The sequence below is a fragment of the Dermacentor variabilis genome, chromosome 9 (genome assembly GCF_050947875.1).
Source record: "Dermacentor variabilis isolate Ectoservices chromosome 9, ASM5094787v1, whole genome shotgun sequence".
Taxonomy (NCBI): Eukaryota; Metazoa; Arthropoda; class Arachnida; order Ixodida; family Ixodidae; genus Dermacentor; species Dermacentor variabilis.
In genome coordinates, this window is record NC_134576.1 from 18,938,552 (window position 1) to 18,965,828 (window position 27,277).

General features: G+C 49.8%; 1 protein-coding gene across 1 annotated transcript in view; it reads left to right on the forward strand.

Moving 5' to 3' along the window:
- The window catches only part of LOC142558267 (uncharacterized), a 208,114-nt gene that overhangs the window by 42,322 nt on the left and 138,515 nt on the right, over positions 1 to 27,277 (forward strand). Inside the window, exon 2 of the mRNA XM_075670423.1 lies at positions 22,022 to 22,200. Within this exon, the coding sequence (XP_075526538.1) occupies positions 22,022 to 22,200 (179 nt within the window). The remainder of the gene's footprint in view (positions 1 to 22,021; positions 22,201 to 27,277) is intronic.

The following is a 27,277-nucleotide window of genomic DNA, read 5'->3' on the forward strand; positions in this document are numbered from 1 at the left end:
GTGGCCGGCGACACCGCAAGCGAAGCATATGGGTCGGTTGTCGCGTGTGCGCCAAGGGGTTTGAACTGGGCGTCGAGATGAAATGGGAGGCGACGCGGGAGGAGGTGCAGCTTGAAGTTGCATTGGCGCAGGAAATGAGAACGTCGGCGGCGCAGGTCGCGCGGCGACTTCTGCATAGGTCAGAGGTGCAGCCACGGGAGGGCAGGGTTGGGCGAAAGGTAAAGACCTACCAAGTTCCTCGCGAATGGCCCGCCTAATGGGAGCAGCCAGAGATTGTCAGGCTGGGGAGGTCCATCGTTGAGAGGCAGCATAGACAATTGGCGCGCCACCTCCTCACGAATGAAATCCTCAATCTCAACAGAGAGCGATGCTGCTGGCATGGTGTTTGAGCGAAGCGTTAGGCCGCGAGAGATTCGCCAGGTGCGAGTGCGCGGCGCGCAAGGATCCTTTGTCGATGCAGCTCATCGAAGCTCTGGCAAAGAGTGACGACAGCTGCGACAGAAGTAGGGTTCCGCGCCAGGAGCATTTGAAATGCGTCGTCCTCGATGCCCTTGAAGATGTGCTTCACCTTGTCCTCTTCAGTCATGGTGGAATCGACACGGACGCAAATATCAATGACATCCTCTATGTAACTAGTATAAGTCTCGCCGGGCTGTTGAGCGCGCTGGCGGAGGCGTTGTTCAGCACGGAATTTTCGCAAGGCTGGGCGACCGAAGACATCCGCGAATGCAGTTTTGAAAGCGGACCAGGTTTGCAGTTCCCGTTCGTGATTGTGGAACCAGAGGTTCGCAACGTCAGCAAGATAGAAGATGACGCTACGGAGCTTCGTCGGGTCATCCCACTTGTTGTGTTCACTGACGCGCTCGTAGGTAGAGAGCCAATCTTCTACGTCAGTCTCACCTGATCCGCTAAAAACAAGAGGTTCCCGCTGCCGTCGCACGGCGCCGCACATAACAGGAGTGGCAGATGCGCGAAGCGGATTGTTGGGAGCGTCGTTCAGAGTAGCGGCTGGAGCGATGTTAAAGTTCGGCTGCGAAGCTCCAGGGTGAGGTTGGGGAGTGCAGCACCTTCCACCAAATGTAAAAAGATTACTTATTATAAGGCACTAGGCAAAGTCTAGTCGCACTGGCAGTAGGCGAACGCTGATCGCGCGCACAGCCGACACAAGAGCGCCTTCCTCGTCTTCCTCTTCACCACAGTAGTGACAAAGTCTTTTTCATTAGTGTGACACTTGATGTGCGGTCATAGTTGTGGAGGATAAAACGAGCGGCACGGTTCTCAACAGCTTCCAACACAGATATAAGTGACTTAGCTTGAGGGTCCCATATCGACGCGGCGTATTCAAGCTTTGAACGAACCAGGGTTTTATAAAGAAGGAGTTTGACTGAAGTGGGCGCATTAGAAAAGTTTCTTTTGATGTAACCGAGCATGCGGTTCGCGTTTCCAGTAATGCAGGTGATATGCTGATTCCAGGATAAATTTGATGTCAGATGTACACCGAGGTATTTATACGAGGTAACCGGGGCTAACGGAGCATTGTTGATGCTGTAAGAGGCTGGTGACGAGACGCCTTGACGTGAAAAGCGCATGGATTTGCATTTTGATGTGTTTAAAACCATTTTCCATTCAGTACACCAGTCAGTAACGCAGTTAAGATCTGCTTGCAATAAGTGGACATCATTAGTGTTTTTAATTTCACGGTATAGTATGCAATCATCTGCAAATAGTTTGATAGAAGATTTTATGTTGTTAGGCAGACCATTAATGTACACAAGGAATAACAAGGGTCCGAGTACCGATCTTTGTGGTACCCCTGACCTAACCGGCATTGAAGATGATTGAAGACCATCAACGTGGAGAAACTTCGAGCGATTAGATAAAAAACAACGAAACCATGCTAGAACATTCGGGTCGATATGAAGATTAGCAAGCTTATACAACAGCAGACTATGGGATACTTTATCGAAAGCCCTGCAAAAATCTAAGAAGATGACGTCGACCTCTGAACCTCCGTCAAGAATGGAATAAATCTCGTTGCTAAAAGATAACTGTGTTTCACAGGAAAACTGCTTCCTGAAACCATGTTGTGTAGGCGTGAAAAACGAAAATGATTCAAGAAAACCAGATAACTGAGAAAAGATTATATGCTCCGTGACTTTACATGAAATGGAAGTTAATGATATGGGACGATAATTGAAGGGTGAATGCCTTTAGCCAGATTTATCGAGTGGAATCACTTTAGCCACTTTCCATTCGTGCGGTATATCTCCTGTTTCAAGCGATTGCTCACATATCTTCAGTAAAAAAAATTGCGGAGTACACTTTAGTATTTTTCGCGATTTTGGTAATAATGTTATCAGGCCCGCAAGAAGAGGATATTTTCAAATTGTTAATTATCTTGATAATTCCGTCAAACCAGAACCTGACAGGGTCCATTGGAAAGCTTATGTTACATGCATAGTCTCTAACGTTAGTAATGTCAGTTACGGTACTTGAAAAAGCTGCACTAAATGTCTCGTTAAGGATCTCAGCGACATCAGTGCTTGAAATAGGGTTTGACTGAGGGTCAACGAGAGATATAAGTGAATGCTCTCGTTTATTGGCACTACTCCAAAATTTTTTTGGATTGCTTGTTAAAAACGTTGGCAACGTCACATTGAAGTAGTAGTGCTTCGATTCCTTCAAAGACTTCTTGTAGCTGGTAACAGTTTTTTTCAGTGCTGACCAGTGCTCATGCTTTTCAGAAGACTTAGCTTTGCGGAAAAGCCTCCTTTTTTGTTTGCCAGACGTTTTAATGAGCGGTTGTACTATGGATAGTGGCAGTTAGTTAAAAGCTTTTTTCGAGGAATATACAAGTCGATCAATTCACAAAGCTTGTTTCTGAAAAGTTGCCAGTTGGTATTTACGGATCTTTCGTTGAAGTTAGCCAGAAATTCGTCAAGGAATTTTCAAGGGTTTTATTGATTGCAGTGTAATTTCCTTTAGCATAATCATATATTACTTTTATATTGTTATGCGACGTTAGAGCAGGGAAGTTCAACACGACATGTAATAAAAGATGATCGCATTATACCTGATAAATAGGTAATATTGGAAACAGCATTAGGGGCCGTTGTTAGCAACAAGTCTAATACATTGGATGTTGAAGATGTGACCCTCGTAGGCTGCGTTATTACTTGAGTTAAACAAAAGTCGGAACAAAGATTTACAAAATTAGACGATTCTGTCGAAGAGTTGATAGTGGTATACGAAGTGCTAGACCATTTATTATTAGGGAAATTAAAATCATCAAATTAAAAAACAGGAATATTCGGAAATCTGGCACACACAGCGCTCAGTGCGTCATTACGGTCGCTGCAAAAACCAATCCCAGAAGAGAGCGAACGGTGGCATGCACATGATATAATAGTCTACATGTGGGATGCCATGAAGTACCTGGCCCATCATTGCGTGAAAGATAGCGGGTGCACTTGCCACTCTGTAAGGAAGCCGCTGAAATTCGAACAAACCAAGACTAGTGTTTACTGTAAAAAATGGTTGTGACTTCGGAGTGAGTGGCGGCTGCTGGTACGCCGAAGAAATGTCTAATACACTGAACACCTTTCCTCCTACTAAGGCAGTGTACAAGTACTCGGGTATGGGTAGGGGGTAATGATCTGTTTTGAGAGAGGGGTTTCCTGTATTTTTGTAATCCACACATGACCGGACACTACCGTTTTCCTTCACAACTGTGACCAGTGGCGTAGCCCAGTCACTTCGCATTAGAGGACGCAGCATGCCCGTTTCCACATGCTCTCGCAGCTGCCGCTCAACTCTTTCCTGCGATGCAAACGGAACTGGTCTAGCACGGCAAAATACAGGAACTGTACCCGGTTTCATAACAATCTTTGCTTCAAAGTTTTGTATTGTGCCCAGCTTTTTAGAAAATACGGAAGGGTACTTCTGTTTTAGCGCCGCAACTCTGTCTTCAACTGAAGTCTGGCTGATTTCTAGCCAGTCAAGCTTCAAATGTTCTAGCTAATTTCGCCCCATTAGTAGAGCCGAGTTCCTCCCGTTGTGTTTTATAACAATCACTGGTAGATTCAAGCATTGATTGTCGTACTTAACAACCACATCACACTGCCCTTTTAGCTGTATTTGCTCCCCAGTATACGTGCGAAGCGACATTTTGCATGGTTCACATTTTACGTGTGGAAATTCAGACAGGTACACTTGCTCCGGCACACTTGTGACAGCTGCTCCCGTGTCAGTTTTCTTATATAGTGTACGCCCTTCACTTTCCACACTCACTTCATATGATGATTGGTTGGTGTTAATGACACGGTACAGTTCCTGCTCCGAGTTCTCATCAGAACACTCGAGCGCATGGCATCTTTTTGGCTTCACTCTAGCAATTAGGCACATGCTTTTCAACTGACCTACAGCCGAAAAGTTGCGAGAAATAAAGTTTTTGTACCAACATCCTTGCGACGAGTGTCCCCTGCCGTATCTTGAGCATTTTTCGTTCTTGCGGGCTTCAACATGCTTGGCATCAGCTGGCCTCCGATACTGGCGTGGTCGGCTTTTCACGACCAGTACGGGTGCCTCTGGTTCTCTTGACCGCAGTTGTTCAGTTGTTCGCGCCACTAGTTCTTTATCCAGGGTGATTTTGCAAGCGCCATCAAAGGTCAGCTCTGAGTCTCTTCGTTCCATATGCCAGCAACCAGCCTATCTCGGAGGGCGTCTTGCAAAAAGTCACCGTAGCCACACTTTCTGACTATATGTTTAAGGTCCACGATGAACCCTTCAACGCTTTCGCCCTCCTGTTGTACGCGCCGGTTGAACTTGCATCGTTCTGCTATTACGGAACTCCTGGGGCTGTAGTGTTCCTTCAGGAGGCCTTTGATTTCTGCGTACGACTTTTCTCCCGGGGCTGCCGGCACAACAAGACTTCTCAGTACTTCGTAAGCCTCTGGTCCTATGACTGTCAAAAAGACGGGAAGGCGCTTTGCGTCGACGATATCATTAGCCGTTAAGAAATATTCAAAACGCTGTCACTACGCCTCGAAGTTTTGCGTTTTCGGTTCGAACTCGCACATCTTTCCCAGTGGCGGCATTTCGACAGCAGTACATATATTCGTTACTCGTCGGTTTGGCTATTCCTGGCTTGGATATATATATATATATATATATATATATATATATATATATATATATATATATATATATTGCTATGTGACGTCACATGAATCATGGCAGCCCGCCCAGTACACATGCGGCATGACGTACTGCGCTACAACAGTAAGCAATGATCTAAAAGATTAAACAATACAGCAAGCTAACAGGACTACTGTCATTAGCGATCGCTAGTTACTAACGAGCTATGCTGAGTTCTCTCGGTTTTGCGCACAATTAATGTCATGAATATCGAATGAATGCCATAAAACCAGTGATTCAATAATGAAGCCTGGTAGGCACTAGTATGAGGAAGTCAGTTGCGATAACAAATCCTTTATTTAACCGGTACAATGGCAGAACTGATTCCTGCACGTCGTCATTGGTGTCGCATACACCATAATAAGTTAGCAGTTTATTGCTATTATATGGACACTCCAGACGCATTTCTACCGTCGTTGTCACAATCGGCGTGACGTTGCGCTAAAGTTCAAGCGCGAAAATACCGTTGCCGCGCACCGTATGCTGTAGGCGCGAGAGACAGCGCGCGAGGGTCAGCCGAGGATGGCGACTTCATCTCGAGCGCGCAAGGGGTGGGCTGGGGGAGGGGGCTCATACTCTAGCAACGGCTGCGTATAGGACGCGGTTTAGCGCGACCGCGCGAACCCTATCTTGAAAACGATCTCCGATGAATATTGGTGCGTAGGGCGTTCATAATAGCTTCGTGTGCGCGGTGCTCTCGCCGCTGAGTCCGTGTTTAAGAGAGAGGCAGACGAGAGTCTGTTCGCTTGCTTCTGACGCTCTTCCTCAAGCCAAGGTTTTGAGAGCGAGTGTCGAGCTCATCCGGTGAGATGTACTTCTGTTCGTCTGTGCGCTCGTGACACCATGCTTGTTAATTGAGTTATCGAGCGAATGTTTACGAGTTTATGCGCCCGATAACACTGCTATATATCGTTACCCCGTGTAGTTCTGTACCAATTTACGATTGTAATCGATGCTTCGCCTTTACGGCGAGAGTGTGACATTTTGGTTAGGAATGCTAATAACGGCGAGATCGACTATCGTACAGCATTACGTCATGCAAATCAAATGCAGTCTGAGATAGTGACTAAATCGTGATATCTAGTCTCATCCATGGCTGGGCGTTTTGAAGCGCTCTAGACCGAGCGGCGTCGCCTTTAGCTGGTTGAAAGAGGGTGCGCGCCTTGCGGTTCGGCCGATCCTTTCGATCCCACATCTTCGAGCCCTCTGAGGGGCTCCCAGCCCAGCTGTCGGGGAAGTCGTCAAGACTGAAGCCTTTGCCGCAACGTGATCAAAGCACAGCGTCCACCGTAAGCTAGGCAACCTAAACAAAAGCTCGCGGAAAACTTTCTGTGGCAATGAAGGGAAAGCTATGGAGGCAAAGCGCGCACAAGTGAGAACCCTTCCGAAAAGAATCTCGCTTTCAACCACGTTAGTCTAAGGCGGGGAGGAGAAAACAATAACACCTTATTAGCGCCATTTAAATAAGAGGAAACACACCAGTGAATCCAAATGTTTACTTATTTTGCGGCTTTACCTTTCCGCCTCTGGGCAAATGCGAAACCGTCGTACGAGGAAGTTACAACAATTCAGGGCCTGTTCCGGGCAACCAAAAGCCTTGTCAAACGCTTGCCGACTACTTGGCGCAGTAAAACATGTGCTCAGCCCCCGTAGTTTTCCCTTCATTGCCAGAGAAAGTTGTCCGTGAGCACTGCATGCTGGCGGTCCACCGGTTTTCCCGGCAGGGCCGGGTGCTTTGGATAGAAACAAACATCGGCAGTAGTCGCGTGGTTTATGCATCTGCCATTTCCTCCTCCGAGAGCGAGTCACACGTTCCAGATGGGCGCTTGTCTTCAGTTCGTGCAATGCCGTTTCTGCCCGACGCTGCTTCGGGGGATGGAGACGACCAGTCGAAGATACCATAAAAGTGGTAGGACTGAGGTACTAGTGGTTACGGATCACATTGTTTAGCATAACAATGGTAGCCATATTGGTATGAATCCAAAAGTCATTAAATAATTATTTCGTTACCGCTGCTGACCTATTACATCCTGTTATTAGTGATCACTAATGATACGCTCTAATTAGATGTTCTCCAGTTTTATACACTATAGGTAACGGATAACAAAAGTAATAGAAACGATGATTCAAGTATAATAATAAGGAGATGGCATATAGGACGGAGGCACTATTGATCACAAATCACTTTCCTTATTCTGACAATGGTAGCCTTGATTTGTGCACGTCGTGATTGGTATCAATTAAAAAGTGATTAATTGAGTATTTTGGTTGCAAATGTTATTAGATGATACAAGTCATTAGTGATCACTGGTGATAACTGTAGTTTGATATGCTGGTACTTTTGATAAGCATAGCGTCATAGACATCAAATGAAAAGTCATGATAACTTTAATTCAAATATTATACTAGGAGGTGGCAGGATTGAGACGCTATTGATCACGAATCACTTTGTTTAATATGACAGTGGTAGGCTTAACTTATTCATTGCCATTCCTAAAAATAATTTCATTCACGTTTTTTTTTCTATATATATGACACACAGGGCTGAAAAACTGGTGATTACTGGTGATTATGTTCGCGTCAGTGTCCTCGACTATTTGCAAATCTTAACTCTACAGATTTCAAATGAAAGGTATTTTAAAGGGTGATTCAACTGTGATAATAAGGAAGGGGTGAATCTCAGTCACAAGTGGTTACAGGTAACTTTTTGCTGTGATTTCCTTTTTTTGCCACGTCGCCACTACGTAGGATAAACGTGTCTATAAAACGCAGTTAGGTAAGCAATATGACAGACACCGAGAGTGACTCGTGATAGTGATTTTGCAAGTTTGGCGCTGTCAGGTTCATACAACCCATAACTTTCAAGAAGAATTACTGACCACGAAAATAACCATTGCTACTGTGGCAGCTATAAACGAACACTTTCACAAACTTTCGCTAGCCTCTGCATTCGAAGGTTCTTGCAGGACGTTCAGCTTGGATTAAATTTATTGGCGGTGTGAATAAATCGGCTGGCGTTTGGATCTAGTTGAGCGACAAAACCTGTAGTTGCATAATTGAAACCGTGTACCTCTGCAAAGTCCCCTTCTACAGTGCATCTGAATGTGCTTCGAAAAGTTGAGCAAAGGTTTGCCATTTTGTTTCAAGCCGCTGCTATTAAGGAGCTACTACTGCTAGATCTAATAGTACTACTGCTGCTGCCGCCTCCGCTGCTGCTGCTACTACTGCTACTAAGAGTGATTTTGACCTAGATGTGGCTAATGATAGTGATGATGATGACGTAGGAACCGCGCTCGTTTTTAGGGAGGCGGAAAACCTCGCGCCCTGACGCGGCAGACGCTTCAAGCAATGACGGAGCGGGGGCTACTTGGACGTTTCGATCGCCTACATCTTTATTTATCCCACACGCTTTATTTATGCCGTGTGAATTCTCAATGCAAGAGTCGTTAAAGTGAAAAGCTGCGTTATCCCCTTAGCCGCAGTTCTCTGGTGGTTGGTGGTGTATCTTACGCTTTTGTCACATTTTGTGAAGAGGAAGTGCTAGATAATGGGGTGATTTGGCATGACATGAGTTGCAAATATTGCTTAAACTTAAACTGTACTACTTCTCTAACTGTATCCTGAAAATCTTAAAGAATTTCAATGTGGTAGCTCTCGCCTTGGTTATCCTATGAGTATGTATGTTTCTGCTGTTGCTTCTTCGAAGGCAAGCGAAATCCAGTGGCGGTTCGTTGCAATGCGAGCGGTGTTGAATACGAAAGAGGTTGCCACGGAATGCTTAAAGGACAGTTGATTTTAAAGTGATAGCTGTGCACTATGACGTCGCCAAACTCGCCGTATTTTAATGTTTCGTTGTGAACGCTACTACAGCGATGGTTTACTTCAAATATAATATGGCGCGCAGACGCGCGATCGGCTTTAAAGCGAGTCGCGGCCCATAGACACGACAGGTCCATCAGCACGGGAGCCAGCAACACGGCTTTCAGGGCAACTCGCACAGCACTGGTGCGGGGCGCCACGCTCAGCAAATCTGCAGTTGTTGGGCGGCGATGAGTCTGAGCGTATATATTGCTGCAGTGCTCAGGCAGGACCGCAGGTGCTCGGGCTCTCCAAGCAGGCGTCGCTGCTGTCATGGTGGGACCGCACATTTGCCGAGCAAGCGGTACGCCGGCGTTGTATCCGCCAGGTTGACTTCTCTGTATCGAGTAGAACAATTGCATCACGGCGTGATGGCGCTGGCACAACGGGGTGTGGCTGGCACGTGGAAAAGAAAACACCCTGCCACAGCATATCGTGAGGCGCTATTCCTCAGTATACGTAAAGCCAAGCCCAGAGCCCGCTCTATTTCGCCGACAAAATCTGAGATTTAGTTTAAGTTAAATTTAAACATAGAGTAAATGTTAATCATGATAAGTAAGCCACATAGTGTCGGTTTGACCGTCGACCTGAATCAAATTGAGAGCCAAGCCACTTATTGAACGTTTAAAGAATTTTCTATAAACACGAATTGGATAAAGACACTAGAACACCTCAATCAATAAAAAGCGATGTTAGTTCTTTATTGATTTAGAGGCTCCTATGGGGCCGCGGCTTTTGTTACAGATGATTGGTAGAAGAGCAATGCAGTTACGGGAGTGCAACGTTTTTTCATTACAAATGTTTTGCCTCCTCCATTTTCACCAGATGAAGCATGAAACGACAGGGCGGCCGCGCAGGTTGCGGAAGCCACCAGTGTTGCGGAATGCGCACCCCCATTCCATGCCGGGGAATTGGAACTTGCCGCGATGCCATTCCATTCAATACCTCAGAGTGAAAAAGAAAACTTAGCCCATTCCCACTCCCGGAATGGCCGCGCAGTTCAATTCCGCCCCTGTAGTTCCTGAACGTAGGAAATAACTCTTGGCAGTTTTATCGAGTTACCGATGAGTGCGCCATAAAGATGATGTCATCTACGCGTCAAGAACTGCAAAATACGGAAAACACGTTCCCCAGTCGAAGGAATAGTAGCTTGGTGACGTGTCTCGTGCAGTACAACCACCCTACTAATACCCATCGGGGCAGTTCTACCGCTGCCTTTTGCATGGAAAGCATCTTCTAACGGCTTGCGATGTTTCAATGTTGTGAGTGAGGGCCAGTGTGTGTTAGTGGAGGTGAGTGCGAGTGTGAGTGCCAGTGAGCGTGAGAGAAAGTGAGAGCGAGTGTGAGTGAGGGCCAGTGAGTGTAAGTGGAGGTGAGTGCGAGTGTGAGTGCCAGTGAGCGTGAGCGGAAGTGAGAGCGAGTGTGAGTGAGGGCCAGTGAGTGTGAGTGGAGTTGAGTGTGAATGACTGCTAGTAGGCGTGAGCGGAAGTGAGAGCGAGTGAGAATGAGGGCCAGTGTGTATTAGTGGAGATGACTGCAAGTGTGAGTGCCAGTGAGCGTGAGTGGAAGTAAGTGTGAGCGAGGGTCAGTGAGTGTGAGTGGAGGTGAGTGCGAGTGTGAGTGCCAGTGAGCGTGAGCGGAAGTGAGAGCGAGTGTGAGTTAGGGCCAGAGAGTGTGAGTGGAGGTGAGTGCGAGTGTGAGTGCCTGCGAGCATGAGCAGAAGTGAGAGCGAGTGTGAGTGAGGGCCAGTGTGTGTGAGTGGAGGTGAGTGCGAGTGTGAGTGCAAGTGAGCGTGAGCGGAAGTGAGAGCGAGTGTGAGTGAAGGCCAGTGTGTGTTAGTGGAGGTGAGTTCAAGTGCTACCGAGTTTCAGTGAGAGTGGGTGGAGGTGAGTGCGATTGTGAGTGCCAGTGAGCGCGAGCGGAACTGATAGCGAGTGTCAGTGAGGGCCAGTGAGTGTGAGTGGAGTTGAGTGTGAATGAGTGCCAGTAAGCGTGAGCGGAAGTGAGAGCGAATGGGAATGAGGGCCAGTGTGTGTTAGTGGAGGTGAGTGGGAGTGTGAGTGCCAGTGAGCGTGAGTGGAAGTGAGTGTGAGTGGAGGTGAGTGGGAGTGTGAGTGCCAGTGAGCGTGAGCGGAAGTGAGAGCGAGTGTGAGTGAGGCACAGTGATTGTTACAGGAGGTGAGTGCGAGCGTGAGTGCCAGTGAGCGTGAGTGGAAGTGAGTGTGAGTGAGGGTCAGTGAGTTTGAGTGGAGGTGAGTGCGAGTGTGAGTGAGGACCAGTGTGTGTTAATGGAGGTGAGTGCGAGTGCGACTGAGTGACAGTGAGTGTGAGTGGAGGTGAGTTTAGAGTGTGAGTGCCAGTGAGCGTGAGCGGAAGTGAGAGCGAGTGAGGGTCAGTGAGTGTGAGCGGAGGTGAGTGCGAGTGTGAGTGCCAGTGAGCGTGAGCAGAAGTGAGAGCGAATGCGATTGAGTGTCAGTGAGTGTGTGTGGAAGTGAGTACGAGTGTGAGCGCCAGTGAGCGTGAGCGGAAGTGAGAGCGAGTGTGAGTTAGGGCCAGTGAGTGTGAGTCGAGGTGAGTGCGATAGTTAGTGCCAGTGAGCGCGAGCGGAAGGGAGAGCGAGTGTGAGTGAGGCCCAGTGAGTGTGAGTGGAGGTGAGTGCGATTGTGAGTGCCAGTGAGCGTGAGCGGAAGTGAGAGCGAGTGTGAGAGAGGGCCAGTGTGTGTGAGATGAGGTGAATGGGAGTGTGAGTGCCAGTGAGCGTGAGCGGAAGTCAGAGCGTGTGCGACTCAGTGCCAGTGAGTGTGAGTGGAGGTGAGGGCGAGTATGTGTGCCAGTAAGCGTGAGCGGAAGTGAGAACCAGCGTGAGTGAGGGCCAGTGTGACCAAGTGGAGGTGAGTGCGAGTGCCAGTGAGCGTGAGCGGAAGTCAGAACGTGTGCGACTCAGTGCCAGTGAGTTTGAGGGCAGCTGAGCGCGAGTGTGAGTGCCAGTGAGCGTGAGCGGAAGTGAGAACGAGTGTGAGCGAGGGCCAGCGTGTGTAAGTGGAGGTGAGTGCGAGTGTGAGTGCCAGTGAGCGTGAGCGGAAGTGAGAGCGAGTGTGAATGAGGGCCAGTGTGTGTTAGTGTGAGTGCCAGCGAGCGTGACTAGAAGTGAGTGTGACTGAGGGCCAGTGTGTGTTAGTGGAGGTGAGTGCGAGTGCGACTGAGTGCCAGCGAGTGTGAGTGGAGGTGAGTGCGAGTGTGAGTGCCAGTGAGCGTGAGCGGAAGTGAGAGCGAGTGTGTGTTAGGGCCAGTGAGTGTGAGTGGAGGTGTGTGCGAGTGTGAGCGCCAGTAAGCGTGAGCGGAAGTGAGAGCGAGTGTGAGTGAGGGCCAGTGTGTGTCAGTGGAGGTGAGTGCGAGTGCGAATGAGTGCCAGTGACCGTGAGCGGAGGTGAGAGCGAGTGTGAGTGAGGGCCAGTGGGTGTTAGTGGAGGTGAGTGCGAGTGCGACTGAGTGCCAGTTTGTGTGAGTGGAGGTGACTGCGAGTGTGAGTGCCAGTGAGCGTGAGCAGAAGTGAGAGCCAGTGTGAGTTAGGGCCATTGAGTGTGAGTGGGGTTGAGTGCGATTGTGAGTGCCAGTAAGCGTGAGAGGAAGTGAAAGGGAGTGTGAGTGTGGGCCAGTGAGCGTGAGTGGAGGTGAGTGCGAGTGTGAGTGCAAGTGAGCGTGAGCGGAAGTGAGAGCGAGTGGGAGTGAGGGCCAGTGTGTGTTAGTGGAGGTGAGTGCGAGTGCGACTGAGTGCGAGTGCGACTGAATGCCAGTGAGAATGGGCGGAGGTGAGTGCGATTGTGAGTGCCAGTGAGCGCGAGTGGAAGTGAGAGCGAGTGTGAGTGAGGGCCAGTGAGTGTGAGTGCCAGTGAGCGTGAGCGGAAGTGAGAGCGAGTGTGAGTGAGGGCCAGTGTGTGTTATTGGAGGTGAGTGCAGGTGCGACCGAGTGCCAGCGAGTGTGAGTGGAGGTGAGTGCGAGTGTGAGTGCCAGTGAGCGTGACCGCAAGTGAGAGCGAGTGTGAGTGAGGGCCAATGTGTGTTAGTGGAGGTGAGTGCGAGTGTGAGTGCCAGTGAGCGTGAGCGGAAGGGAGAGCGAGTGTGAGTCAGGGCCAGTGAGTGTGAGTGGAGGTGAGTGCGATTGTGAGTGCCAGTGAGCACGAGCAGAAATGAGAGCGAGTGTGAGTGAGGGCCAGTGAGTGTGAGTGGAGGTGAGTGCGAGTGCGACTGAGTGCCAGTGAGAGTGGGTGGAGGTGAGCGCGATTGTGAGTGCCAGTGAGCGCGAGCGGAAGCGAGAGTGAGTGAGGGCCAGTGAGTGTGAGTGGAGGTGAGTGTGAGTGCCAGTGAGCGTGAGAGGAAGTGAGTGCGAGTATGAGTGAGGACCAGTGTGTGTTAATGGAGGTGAGTGCGAGTGCGACTGAGTGACAGTGAGTGTGAGTGGAGGTGAGTTTAGAGTGCGAGTGCCAGTGAGCGTGAGCGGAAGTGAGAGCGAGTGAGGGTCAGTGAGTGTGAGCGCAGGTGAGTGCGAGTGTGAGTGCAAGTGAGCGTGAGCAGAAGTGAGAGCGAATGCGATTGAGTACCAGTGAGTGTGTGGAAGGGAGTACGAGTCTGAGCGCCAGTGAGCGCGAGCGGAAGTGAGAGCAAGTGTGAGTTAGGGCCAGTGAGTTTGAGTGGAGGTGTGTGCGAGTGTGAGCGCCAGTGAGCGTGAGCAGAAGTGAGAGCGAGTGTGGGTGAGGGATAGTGAGTGTGAGTGAAGTTGAGTGTGAATGAGTGCCAGTGAGCGTGAGCGGAATTGAGGGCGAGTGTGAACGAAGGCCAGTATTTGTTAGTGGAGGTGAGTGCGAGTGTGAGTGCCAGTGAGCGTGAGTGGAAGTGAGAGCGAGTGAGGGTCAGTGAGTGTGAGCGGAGGTGAGTGCCAGTGAGTGTGAGTGCCAGTGTGTGTTAGTGGATGTGAGTGCGAGCGAGACTGAGTGCCAGGGATTGTGAGTGCAGGTGAGTGCGAGTGTAAGTGCCAATGAGCGTGAGCGGAAGTGAGAGCGAGTGTGATTTAGGGCCACTGAGTGTGAGTGGAGGTGAGTTCGATTGTGAGTGCGAGTGAGCGCGAGCGGAAGTCAGAGCGAGTGTGAGTGAGGCCCAGTGAGTGTGAGTGGAGGTGAGTGCGAGTGTGAGTGCCAGTGAGCGTGAGCGGAAGCGAGAGCGAGTGTGAGTGAGGGCCAGTGTTTGTTAGTGGAGGTGAGTGCGAGTGCGAATGAGTGCCAGTGACCGTGAGCGGAGGTGAGAGCGAGTGTGAGTGAGGGCCAGTGGGTGTTAGTGGAGGTGAGTGCCTGTGCGACTGAGTGCCAGTGAGTGTGAGTGGAGGTGAGTGCGAGTGTGAGTGCCAGTGAGCGTGAGCAGAAGTGAGAGCCAGTGTGAGTTAGGGCCAGTGAGTGTGAGTGGGGGTGAGTGCGTTTGTGAGTGCCAGTGAGCGTGAGAGGAAGTGAAAGCGAATGTGAGTGTGGGCCAGTGAGCGTGAGTGGAGGTGAGTGCGAGTGTGAGTGCAAGTGAGCGTGAGCGGAAGTGAGAGCGAGTGGGAGGTAGGGCCAGTGTTTTAGTGGAGGTGAGTGTGAGTGGGACTGAGTGCGAGTGCGACTGAGTGCCAGTGAGAATGGGCGGAGGTGAGTGCGATTGTGAGTGCCAGTGAGCGCGAGTGGAAGTGAGAGCGAGTGTGAGTGAGGGCCAGTGAGTGTGAGTGGAGGCGAGTGTGAGTGCCAGTGAGCGTGAGCGGAAGTGAGAGCGAGTCCGAGTGACAGATAGTGAGTGTGAGTGGAGTTGAGTGTGAATGAGTGCCAGTGAGCCTGAGCGGAATTGAGAGCGAGTATGAATGAAGGCCAGTATATGTTAGTGGAGGAGATTGCGAGTGTGAGTGCCAGTGAGCGTGAGTGGAAGTGAGAGCGAGTGAGGGTCAGTGAATGTGAGCGGAGGTGAGTGCCAGTGAGTGTGAGTGCCCGTGTGTGTTAGTGGATGTGAGTGCGAGCGAGACTGAGTGCCAGGGATTGTGAGTGGAGGTGAGTGCGAGTGTAAGTGCCAATGAGCGTGAGCGGAAGTGAGAGCGAGTGTGATTTAGGGCCACTGAGTGTGAGTGGAGGTGAGTGTGATTGTGAGTGCGAGTGAGCGCGAGCGGAAGTCAGAGCGAGTGTGAGTGAGGCCCAGTGAGTGTGAGTGGAGGTGAGTGCGAGTGTGAGTGAGGGCCAGTGTGTGTTAGTGGAGGTGAGTGCGAGTGCAAATGAGTGCTAGTGACCGTGAGCGGAGGTGAGAGCGAGTGTGAGTGAGGGCCAGTGGGTGTTAGTGGAGGAGAGTGCGAGTGGGACTGAGTGCCAGTGAGTGTGAGTGGAGGTGAGTGCGAGTGTGAGTGCCAGTGAGCTTGAGCAGAAGTGAGAGCCAGTGTGAGTTAGGGCCAGTGAGTGTGAGTGGGGGTGAGTGCGAGTGTGAGTGCCAGTGAGCGTGAGTGCAAGTGAGAGCGAGTGTGAGTGAGGGCCAGTGAGTGTGAGTGGAGTCGAGTGTTGAGTGTGAATTAGTGCCAGTAAGCGGGAGCGGAAGTGAGAGCGAGTGTGATTGAGGGCCAGTGTGTGTTAGTGTGAGTGCCAGCGAGCGTGACTAGAAGTGAGCGTGACTGAGGGCCAGTGTGTGTTAGTGGAGGTGAGTGCGAGTGCGACTGAGTGCCAGCGAGTGTGAGTGGAGGTGAGTGCGAGTGTGAGTGCCAGTGAGCGTGAGCGGAAGTGAGAACGAGTGTGTGTTGGGGCCAGTGAGTGTGAGTGGAGGTGTGTGCGAGTGTGAGCGCCAGTGAGCGTGAGCGGAAGTGAGAGCGAGTGTGAGTGAGGGATAGTGAGTGTGAGTGGAGTTGAGTGTGAATGAGTGCCAGTGAGCCTGAGCGGAATTGAGAGCTAGTGTGAATGAAGGCCAGTATGTGTTAGTGGAGGTGAGTGCGAGTGTGAGTACCAGTGAGCGTGAGTGGAAGTGAGAGCGAGTGAGGGTCAGTGAGTGTGAGCGGAGGTGAGTGCCAGTGAGTGTGAGTGCCAGTTTGTGTTAGTGGATGTGAGTGCGAGCGAGACTGAGTGCCAGGGACTGTGAGTGGGGGTGAGTGCGAGTGTAAGTGCCAATGAGCGTGAGCGGAAGTGAGAGCGAGTGTGATTTAGGGCCACTGAGTGTGAGTGGAGGTGAGTGCGAGTGAGCGCGAGCGGAAGTCAGAGCGAGCGTGAGTGAGGCCCAGTGAGTGTGAGTGGAGGTGAGTGCGATTGTGAGTGCCAGTGAGCGTGAGCGGAAGTGAGAGCGAGTGTGAGTGAGGGCCAGTGTGTGTTAGTGGAGGTGAGTGCGAGTGCGAATGAGTGCCAGTGACCGTGAGCGGAGGTGAGAGCGAGTGTGAGTGAGGGCCAGTGGGTGTTAGTGGAGGTGAGTGCGAGTGGGACTGAGTGCCAGTGAGTGTGAGTGGAGGTGAGTGCGAGTGTGAGTGCCAGTGAGCGTGAGCAGAAGTGAGAGCCAGTGTGAGTTAGGGCAAGTGAGTGCGAGTGGGGGTGAGTGCGATTGTGAGTGCCAGTGAGCGTGAGAGGAAGTGAAAGCGAGTGTGAGTGTGGGCCAGTGAGCGTGAGTGGAGGTGAGTGCGAGTGTGAGTGCAAGTGAGCGTGAGCGCAAGTGAGAGCGAGTGGGAGTGAGGGCCAGTGTGTGTTAGTGGAGGTGAGTGCTAGTGCGACTGAGTGCGAGTGCGACTGAGCGCCAGTGAGAATGGGCGGAGGTGAGTGCGATTGTGAGTGCCAGTGGGCGCGAGTGGAAGATAGAGCGAGTGTGAGTGAGGGCCAGTGAGTGTGAGTGGAGGGGAGTGTGAGTGCCTGTGAGCGTGAGGGGAACTGAGAGCGAGCGTGAGTGAGGGCCAGTGTGTGTTAGTGGAGGTGAGTGCAGGTGCGACCGAGTGCCAGTGAGTGTGAGTGGAGGTGAGTTCGAGTGTGAGTGCCAGTGAGCGTGACCGCAAGTGAGAGCGAGTGTGAGTGAGGGCCAATGTGTGTTAGTAGAGGTGAGTGCGAGTGTGAGTGCCAGTGAGCGTGAGTGCAAGTGAGAGCGAGTGTGAGTGAGGGCCGGTGAGTGTGACTGGAGTTGAGTGTTGAGTGTGAATTAGTGCCAGTAAGCGTGAGCGGAAGTGAGAGCGAGTGTGAATGAGGGCCAGTGTGTGTTAGTGTGAGTGCCAGCGAGCGTGACTAGAAGTGAGTGTGACTGAGGGCCAGTGTGTGTTAGTGGAGGTGAGTGCGAGTGTGAGTGCCAGTGAGCGTGAGTGCAAGTGAGTGTGAGTGAGGACCAGTGTGTGTTAATGGAGGTGAGTGCGAGTGCGACTGAGTGCCAGTGAGTGTGAGTCGAGGTGAGTGCGATTGTTAGTGCCAGTGAGCGCTAGCGGAAGTGAGAGCGAGTGTGAGTGAGGGCCAGTGTGTGTTAGTGGAGGTGAGTGCAGGTGCGACCGAGTGCCAGTGAGTGTGAGTGTAGGTGAGTGCGAGTGTGAGTGCCAGTGAGCGTGACCGCAAGTGAGAGCGAGTGAGGGCCAATGTGTGTTAGTGGAGGTGAGTGCGAGTGCGACTGAGTGCCATGGAGGGTGAGTGGAGGTGAGTGCGAGAGGGAATGCCAGTGAGCGTGGGAGGAAGTGAGAGCGAGTGTGAGTGAGGGTTAGTGAGTGGTAGTGGAGGTGTGTTCGAGTGTGAGTGCCAGTGAGCGTGAGTGGAAGTGAGTGTGAGTGAGGGTCAGTGAGTGTGAGTGGAGGTGAGTGCGAGTGTGAGTGCCACTGAGCGGAAGTGAGAGCAAGTATGAGTGAGGACCAGTGTGTGTTAATGGAGGTGAGTGCGAGTGCGACTGAGTGCCAGTGAGTGTGAGTCGAGGTGAGTGCGATTGTTAGGGCCAGTGAGCGCGAGCGGAAGTGAGAGCGAGTTTGAGTGAGGCCCAGTGAGTGTGAGTGGAGGTGAGTGCGATTGTGAGTGCCAGTGAGTGTGAGCGGAAGTGAGAGCGAGTGTGAGAGAGGGCCAGTGTGTGTGAGATGAGGTGAATGCGAGTGTGAGTGCCAGTGAGCGTGAGCGGAAGTCAGAGCGTGTGCGACTCAGTGCCAGTGAGTGTGAGTGGAGGTGAGGGCGAGTGTGTGTGCCAGTAAGCGTGAGCGGAAGGGAGAACGAGTGTGAGTGAGGGCCAGTGTGTCTAAGCTGAGGTGATTGCGAATGCCAGTGAGCGTGAGCGGAAGTCAGAGCGTGTGCGACTCAGTGCCAGTGAGTTTGAGAGCAGCTGAGCGCGAGTGTGAGTGCCAGTGAGCGTGAGCGGAAGTGAGAACGAGTGTGAGCGAGGGCCAGCGTGTGTAAGTGGAGGTGAGTGCGAGTGTGATTGCCAGTGAGCGTGAGTGGAAGTGAGAGCGAGTGTGAATGAGGGCCAGTGAGTGTGAGTGGAGTTGAGTGTTGAGTGTGAATTAGTGCCAGTAAGCGTGAGCGGAAGTGAGAGCGATTGTGAATGAGGACCAGTGTGTGTTAGTGTGAGTGCCAGCGAGCGTGACTAGAAGTGAGTGTGACTGAGGGCCAGTGTGTGTTAGTGGAGGTGAGTGCGAGTGCGACTGAGTGCCAGCGAGTGTGGGTGGAGGTGAGTGCGAGTGTGAGTGCCAGTGAGCGTGAGCGGAAGTGAGAGCGAGTCTGAGTGAGGGATAGTGAGTGCGAGTGGAGTTGAGTCGTAATGAGTGCCAGTGAGCCTGAGCGGAATTGAGAGCGAGTGTGAATGAAGGCCAGTATATGTTAGTGGAGGTGATTGCGAGTGTGAGTGCCAGTGAGCGTGAGTGGAAGTGAGAGCGAGTGAGGGTCAGTGAGTGTGAGCGGAGGTGAGTGCCAGTGAGTGTGAGTGCCAGTGTATGTTAGTGGATGTGAGTGCGAGCGAGACTGAGTGCCAGGGATTGTGAGTGGAGGTGAGTGCGAGTGTAAGTGCCAATGAGCGTGAGCGGAAGTGAGAGCGAGTGTGATTTAGGGCCACTGAGTGTGAGTGGAGGTGAGTGCGATTGTGAGTGCGAGTGAGCGCGAGCGGAAGTCAGAGCGAGTGTGAGTGAGGCCCAGTGAGTGTGAGCGGAGGTGAGTGCGAGTGTGAGTGCCAGTGAGCGTGAGCGGAAGTGAGAGCGTGTGTGAGTGAGGGCCAGTGTGTGTTAGTGGAGGTGAGTGCGAGTGCGAATGAGTGCCAGTGACCGTGAGCGGAGGTGAGAGCGAGTGTGAGTGAGGGCCAGTGGGTGTTAGTGGAGGTGAGTGCGAGTGGGACTGAGTGCCAGTGAGTGTGAGTGGAGGTGAGTGCGAGTGTGAGTGCCAGTGAGCGTGAGCGGAAGTGAGAGCGTGTGTGAGTGAGGGCCAGTGTGTGTTAGTGGAGGTGAGTGCGAGTGCGAATGAGTGCCAGTGACCGTGAGCGGAGGTGAGAGCGAGTGTGAGTGAGGGCCAGTGGGTGTTAGTGGAGGTGAATCCATTTTTATGAATCTGTATTTAATTTTACTCCCCGTAATTTTAAATCATTCTCTATGTAGGGAATTTTCTTGTAAGTTAGGGTGGCAATTCCTCTGCCCGGTTCCTTGCCTTTGCAGACCGAGTTAAAGCCGGACAGCCCGATCTCCTCCGCTAGACTTTCCTGCAGCATTAATAATTTCGGCCTATTTTCAGCCATTTGGATTATCTCTGCTAGTGGCACTCAATTGGTAGTGCATGCTTGGTAGCTCAATTGGTAGAGCATCGCACGTTAATAGCGAAGGTTGTGGGATCGTTCCCCACCTGCGGCAAATTGTTCCTTCATCTCCTTTTATTTCCATGAATTTACCGTTTCTTTATTTCATTTATTCAGCACAAGTAATTTCCCCTGTGTTGTCCTTGATGTCAGTGTTTCTTGACTTGTTATGATATGACTAATAAAAATCGGGCCCATTGGTTAGCCCCCCTTTCTTGTCGTTCATTACATAACGAGGGTCTCGAATCCGGCAACATTGATGCCTTCAGGTAGCATGTGTGGGTTCATTGACCACTTGCCTTCTCCCAAAATGATCACATTCTTGTAACACCTGCGGCAGAAACGATGTTCCGCGTCCGCCGCCAAGGTCTGTGAGTGGTGGCGCAAGTTTCTTTTCATCCACTTTCATTTCCAATAATTTACCGTTTCTTTATTTCATTTATTGAACACAAGTAACTTCCTCTGTGTTGTCCATGGTGTCTGTCTTTTTTGACTTGTTATGATATGACTAATGAAAATCGCGCCTCGCAGTTAACCCTCCTTTCTTCTCGTTCAGTGTTGTCTGGCGTAACATTAACAAACACTAAAAAATAAAAAAACTCTAGATATGTTAACAACTTTTGTCTCAATGACGCGTGAATACAGGTCTCTGTCTTGCTTAGCTAAGTATAGGTTGCTTAAAACAGGTGCTAAGCACGATCTTATACAGAGCCCTTGTTTTGGAAGGTACGGAATGTTACTTCCTTGCACAAATGTTGACTTTATATACAAGTTTAAAAGTGATGAAAAATCTTCAACGGTTGTGTCCGCGTTAGTACTAAATCTTACGGTCCCAAATTCATCTATACATGACTGTACACAGCAATTCATTTTGCGGCAAATAATAATACAGGTCCTTCACATCTACTGGAAAGGCCTTTAGTCCCGCGTTACAGTTGTCCTCTAGAAAGACTAATACTGCCTCGGAATTTTTCGTGATGAACGGATCTTTTATGTCGAGTAGGCTGAGCTTGTGTAATAGATAGACTGCAATAGACTTCTGCCATGTGCGTTTATACGATGCTATTACCCTGAACGGGATACCTTCATTGTGCGTTTCCGCGCTAAAATACATTGATATTATTATTCTTGCTTTTTTCTATTTCTTTCAATAATTTATTTAGGTTCATATCCGGGCACATCGCGACGTCTCTACTCTTAAATTCTGCCAGTTAAATTTCATTGTTTTCATTCAACACAGCTGTTATTGCTTCATTAGCTTTTTTGTTGTAGCCACCATGTGAAAATATAAATAATAACCACTTTTGGAAGTTAGCGCTGTGTGTGTCTTCTTTTGTCCTGTCTTTTAATCGCGCTACCGTACATCTATCAATATGCGTTACCAAGAAGCCCACATTCCACCTTTCAAAACGCAAGATCAGCGTGTTTCCAAGGCCAACGACAGGGAGACCAATCATCATGCAGAAAAACGGGCGTGAAACAGGTTCCCGCTGAATAGGCGCGCAAGGGGGGGTGGGGAGGAGGAGGCGAGGAGATCGCGCGACCGCGGTAGAGTAGCAACAGTAGCGGTACTTTAACATTATCAAGGGCCTTTAGGGTAAATGATCGGATAGTTTTATTGGGCTGTTCAAACAACGTCTGTTGGTCACCGCTTAATGGTCTTGTCGCTGGCTACGTAATATTGACGTCAGGAATTCGGGATAAAATCGCACTGTATTAGTGGTCGGGTATACGGGCCCGGTAAATTTTTCTTCATTTGATTTTTTTTTTGCGTGACACAGAGGTACAACTTTACCCATTGATTCTTCTTTTTCAAGTGTTCTTTTCATGGCAAAATACTTTCAACTGCACGGAAATGACAGATGTACCTTTCATATCTTTCGCAAATGCTTCTGCGTTGCTTTTAATACGTATGTTACAAAGGATAAGTTCCGACATCGTAGTATTACTAAGAAACCTCTTGGTACGCGCACATTGCACTCCATGGCTATATCCCACTAGCCTATGATCAATGAACAATGAACTCTAGCTCAAGCTCGAGCATGCGTTCAGAAAATCACTGTATAATCATTCCTTGAAAGTGCTGCATACGCACCCATAAAAGCTTTCTTGTCTGCAGCTAAAGCTCATTTGTCTTCTAGCCGGAGGTTACCAAGAGGTTTAGCTGCTAACAAAGATAGTAGTCATTGGTTATTTCAACATGTGCTCTATGCAGCCTCTACGGGCTACGGATACACGGTATGCACCATTGGTCGTGCGGGATATGACGCCACCATGATACCAATCAACGAGGAACTTTGCGAGATTGTCATCTATACCCACATATATGTCGACCTCAACGATTCAACATCAATATCCACTACAGGAAGGGTGTCCTACCTCACGTTTCAGAAGGTAGGGCTTCATGACTTGGTTCATCAACGCCTTCTAAATGCCTAAGCTTTATTTGGAAAGTATCCCAGCAAAAGTGTGTCTGCCGCGCGAAGTTTTGTTTGTCACTTGTATCTGCTCCAAAATGAGTAATTTATGATGTTAGGACATTTAATCATTAGAATAGTGAAACTGTATTGATTGCGTAGCATTATAAGCGGTAACAGCCAATTGAATGCCCCCAAAAATAAAATTTGGAGAGGTTACAAATATGATTAGATTTACGCATTTACGTAGGGATACATGTCGCTCCATGAAAAATACATGGGGAAGCCTATAGCAGCAGTGAGGCAACTAATATTTTGGGGTGGGCCAAAAATTTCGAGGTTGGCCAACTTGAAGTTTCGGTGTGGGCCAACTGAAATTTTCGAGCGGGACAACTGTTATTTGGCAGTGTGCTTACGCATACTTGGACAACTCCAGTGGGGTTTTTGGCAGCCTTTGTTTGTTGTTGCTGAATGAGAACATCTCCGATAGAAGTTTGCCGGCTGTGTTAGGGTGGAGGAAGAAACCTGAAAAGCCGACTACAAACTGAAATGTCGGCCCTGTAGGAAATAAATAAGACTAAAAGTTATGTGAAAATGCTAAAGGGAAGGCTGAGCCAGTATTAGGGATGCGTGCCAATTCTCGGTATATATTTACTGAGACGTGATAATTCTCGAGGTAGAATACGTGAAAGTTCGTTTACGCACGTTGGTACCGCAATCACGTATGCGGCATGACTCAACCACTTGACCTACTTGGTTGTTCAAAAAGTCTCGGTTTTATGTGTCATAAGCATGATATGACTATGAGATGACATTCTGGCGAAGTACACCGAAAGTAGCGTCGCACACATTGCGCTGCCTAGCAACATTATTAATTTATTGCTTCTCTCTTTGAGCTTTATTAAAGAGAAAATGTGACATCCACCCAAACGTAGCTAAGAGCTACAAGTGCTCTCCTTGAGTTTTATTACATTCGTAGAAAATAACAAAGGGAAAAGCAGGGAACAACACGCCGCCGGCCTTTTATCATAGATACGTATTGTGCAGCAGCTGCGATGAGTGCTGACGCACAGGTCTCCTTTCTTGTGAATAAAAAAGGATCATTTTTTCTGGGAACTCTGCTCTGTGTGTTTTCCGACAATCTTCCATGTTTGCGAATCTGGCCGACACTTCCAGTAGCAGCAATGCAGGACGCGATTGATGCCGTTTATGCAGCGACCTGTTTGGTCCACCGCCCACAGGACAGCGAAATCCAAGTCTTACTGTGAAATATTTCCTTGCGTCTAGCATGTCTTGGGGGTTTCTCTCTTTCTTTTATTACCCGTTCTGCATTAACCTCCCAAACCGGGCGCTGCTTGAATGAACGCGCAGGAGAGCATGCATTGTCGATTAGGAAAAGAGAAGGAGCACACTTGCCCACTCATTGCATTGCATCTGAATGATGTAAAGCACTGTTCAATAAAATTAAGATCCTAGGCAGAAGCAAGAATAAAATAGCCCGTGAGCTTCTAGAAGCTTTTCACATCAAAGAAAAGGACGAAGGAGTTTCAGCTTCGCATTTACTTCAGTTAATTGTTGTCTATTTATTATGCAATCTTCGTTATCTTTGGTCCTTTCTACGTCACTAGTGTTGACCTTGTTGTATTCGCATTTTACAGGTACTATCGCACTTTTTCATTCCCTCTCTTATTGCCTAAACTTCGGTTACTGCTATGACATGTGCCGTCTTCATTTTTTGATCCCTCAATGTTTGTGCGCACAAGAAATTAGTTCGGTCGTTTTCCCGCATGTTTATTCAGTAGAAACTGTGTTACGGTTAGTCTGCAGAATTCTGTTATGTTATCTGCACAAGTGTGAGCGACCATGGGGACATGTGCCAGGGATCCTGCTTGAAATAGCCTATACTCCGAATTCATTAAAAAAACAGTTGGCAGTCTGCTCTCGTGGTGCGTTGTGTGTTTCTCTCGTGGACCTCGTTTTTCGCGCAGTTTTATCCTACCTTCAAGTATGAACCAACTAGCCCTCAAGAGCGTCCGGCTGAAATATAGAAACCGACGCGCCTGACCCGCAGATCACATGATCGCAGACTGTTCGCAAAATAAATGTTAGTTTCGACATTCACAGATTCGCTAATATGTTCTTTACCGTCACTGAAAATCAACATCCGGTGGAGGTGCTTTGCCTTCATGTACCGGACGCCCCCACAAAGCCGTGACCCAAGCCCGAACAGGTAGCCGGTAGGTAGCCGCAGGCTGCAAGGGCTGCTCCCGTCGCACGGGCTTTTAGCAGAAACGACCACGAAGATTGTCACCAAGTCAACCCCAATGGCAGCAGCAGCGTCCCCCATCGTGCTACAACAGCCCAGGGAACCACCGACCTTCCATGGATCATCAACTGAAGACTCACAAACCTGGTGGAGACTTACGAAAGAATCACCACATTCAGCAGCTGGAACTCGATGACAAGCTGCGTCGTGTATACTTCGCCTGAGAAGACACTGCCAGAATGTGGTTTGACAACCGAGGATCGACCATGACAACATGGGACCTAATCCGCAATGGCTTCTTGCAGACTTTTACGAGTGTCGTGCGCAAGGATAAAGCCGAAGCTCTGCTGGAAGCACAAGTGTAACTTCTCTCCAAAAAATTAAATTATGGGGTTTTATGGGCCAAAACCACTTTCTCATTATGAGGCACGCCGTAGTGGAGGATTCCGGAAATTTTGATCACCTGGGGTTCTTTAACGTGCACCTAAATCTAAGCACACCGGTGTTTTCGCAATTCGCCCCCATCGAAATGCGGCCGCCGTGGCCGGGATTCGATCCCGCGACCTCGCGCTCAGCAGCCCAACACCATAGCCACTGAGCAACCGCGGCGGGTCAACTTCCCAACGAGAGCATCGCAATCTTCACAGAGTAGGTGACTCGCTTGTTCAGACACGCCGACCTCGACATGCCAGAAGAGAAAAGAATTCGGTTCCTAATGAAGGGTACGTGTCAAGAAAGAGCTGTTGCCCGGCTTGATGCGCAACGTGCTCAAGACAGTTGCTGAATTTGCTTCCGAGGCTACAACCACCGAGCAAACACTCGAACTTAGGAACAGGTAGTTCAACCCGCTTTTTAGCACTGTATATGCTTATTTTGTCCTCCTAACCTCACTGAGCTACATTATATCCCTTTTACTGCCCCCTAATTCCTCCAATAGCACTGCTAAGCTCGCCTCAATAAGTAACGTTCTAGCGTTAAACTTTGCCAGGTTCAGATTCCAATGGCGGCCTGCGCGGGCACAGAGATTCTTAGCACCCTGTGCTGCGTCACAGGTCTGACCACCACGGTGACTATTTGCTACGCAGCTGCTGGGGACTGAAGGCGGGTTTTCATTGTTGTAATCATATAGGAGGTTGTGGCCAAGTACTGCACCAGGGTGGACAATCCTACTCTGGTGAGGGAGTGCATTACCGGTTCTGGTGACCAGGGTAAGGCTGCACTCCAGGCCTGTTTATATAATTTTATCAACACGCGGAATTTTCTGAATCCGGTGAGAAATTCCGCGGCACCGGGATTAGAACCACGGACCTCTTGCACGCGAGGCGGGTGTTCTACCTCTACGCCACCGTTGCGGTATTGTGTTTGTATATATATATATATATATATATATATATATATATATATATATATATATATATATATATATATATATATATAGATATATTATATATGTATATATATAGTTACGTGTGGAAAGACACAGGCGAAAGATGCTATTTACACGCTATTTACAGTGGAGCCAGGCAGCCAGGCTGACACTTATTCGTGCCAAGGGCACCGACCAACTTCTTCGTCGTTCTCGCGGCGGATCGTCTCTTGAGCATCGCTCGATGATATCGTAATATTACCCCCCGGCGGCAAAAGCACCGTCACGGTGCTGTTAAATATCCAATGTACACGTGGAGTTGTAGGGCTTGAGTCGGGCGACGTGGACAATGTCACTGGTTATCACAGCGGAGGACGTAGTGGGCGTGGCTAGAATGATTTCATAGGTGACATCGGTCACATTGCGGAGCACGCGATATGGGCCTGTGTAACAGGAAAGCAGTTTTTCACATATCCGACTTTACGCGATGGTGACCAAAGCAACCCGAGGGCGCCGGGAACAAAATGGACATCACGGTGACGGAGGTCGTAGCGTTGTTTCTGCTTCTCTTGAGACACTTGTAGACGAGCGCGCGCAAGTTGGCGAGCATGGTCAGCATGGGCGATTGCATCAAGGGCATAATCGCTAGTTGAAGCTGTGGCGGACGGAAGCACAGTGTCCAGTGGTAGCGTCGGTTCGCGGCTATACAAGAGGTAAAACGGGGAAAAGCCAGCAGTTTCGAGACGAGAAGAGTTGTATACAAAGGTAATGTAGGGTAGAGCCAGGTCCCAGTCACGGTGGTCGTCTGAAACGTATTTGGATAGCATGTCTGTAAGGGTGTCTGTAAACGCTCTGTGTCTGTAAACCTCAGTGAGGCCGTTCGTTTGGCGGTGGTAGGAGGTGGTAAATTTATGCTGTATTGAGCAGGCACGCATGATGTCGTCAATGACTTTGGCCAAGAAGGTGCGGCCGCGGTCTGTAAGCAGTTCACGTGGAACACCATGCATCAAAATGATATCATGTAGGAGGAAGTCCGCAACATCAGTTGCGCAACTGGTCGGAAGAGCACGGGTTACGGTGTAGCGGTCGCGTAGTCCGCCGCGACTGCAAGCCACTTGTTTCCTGATGTGGATTGCGGAAATAGGCCGAGAAGGTGCAAGCCGACACGATGGAAAGGCTCGGCAGGGATGTCGAGCGGCTGCAGGTAACTAGCGGGGAGCTGGGAAGGCTTCTTGCGTCGTTGGCAAAGTTCACAAGCGGCGACGTAACGTCGTATGGAACGGGCAAGGCCCGGCCAGAAAAAACGGAGACGTACACGGTCATAGGTTCGAGATACGCCGAGGTGTCCTGCCGTTGGTGCGCCGTGAAGCTCTTCTAGAACGGTGGAGCCGAGGTGCTTAGGTATTACAAGCAGGAACTCAG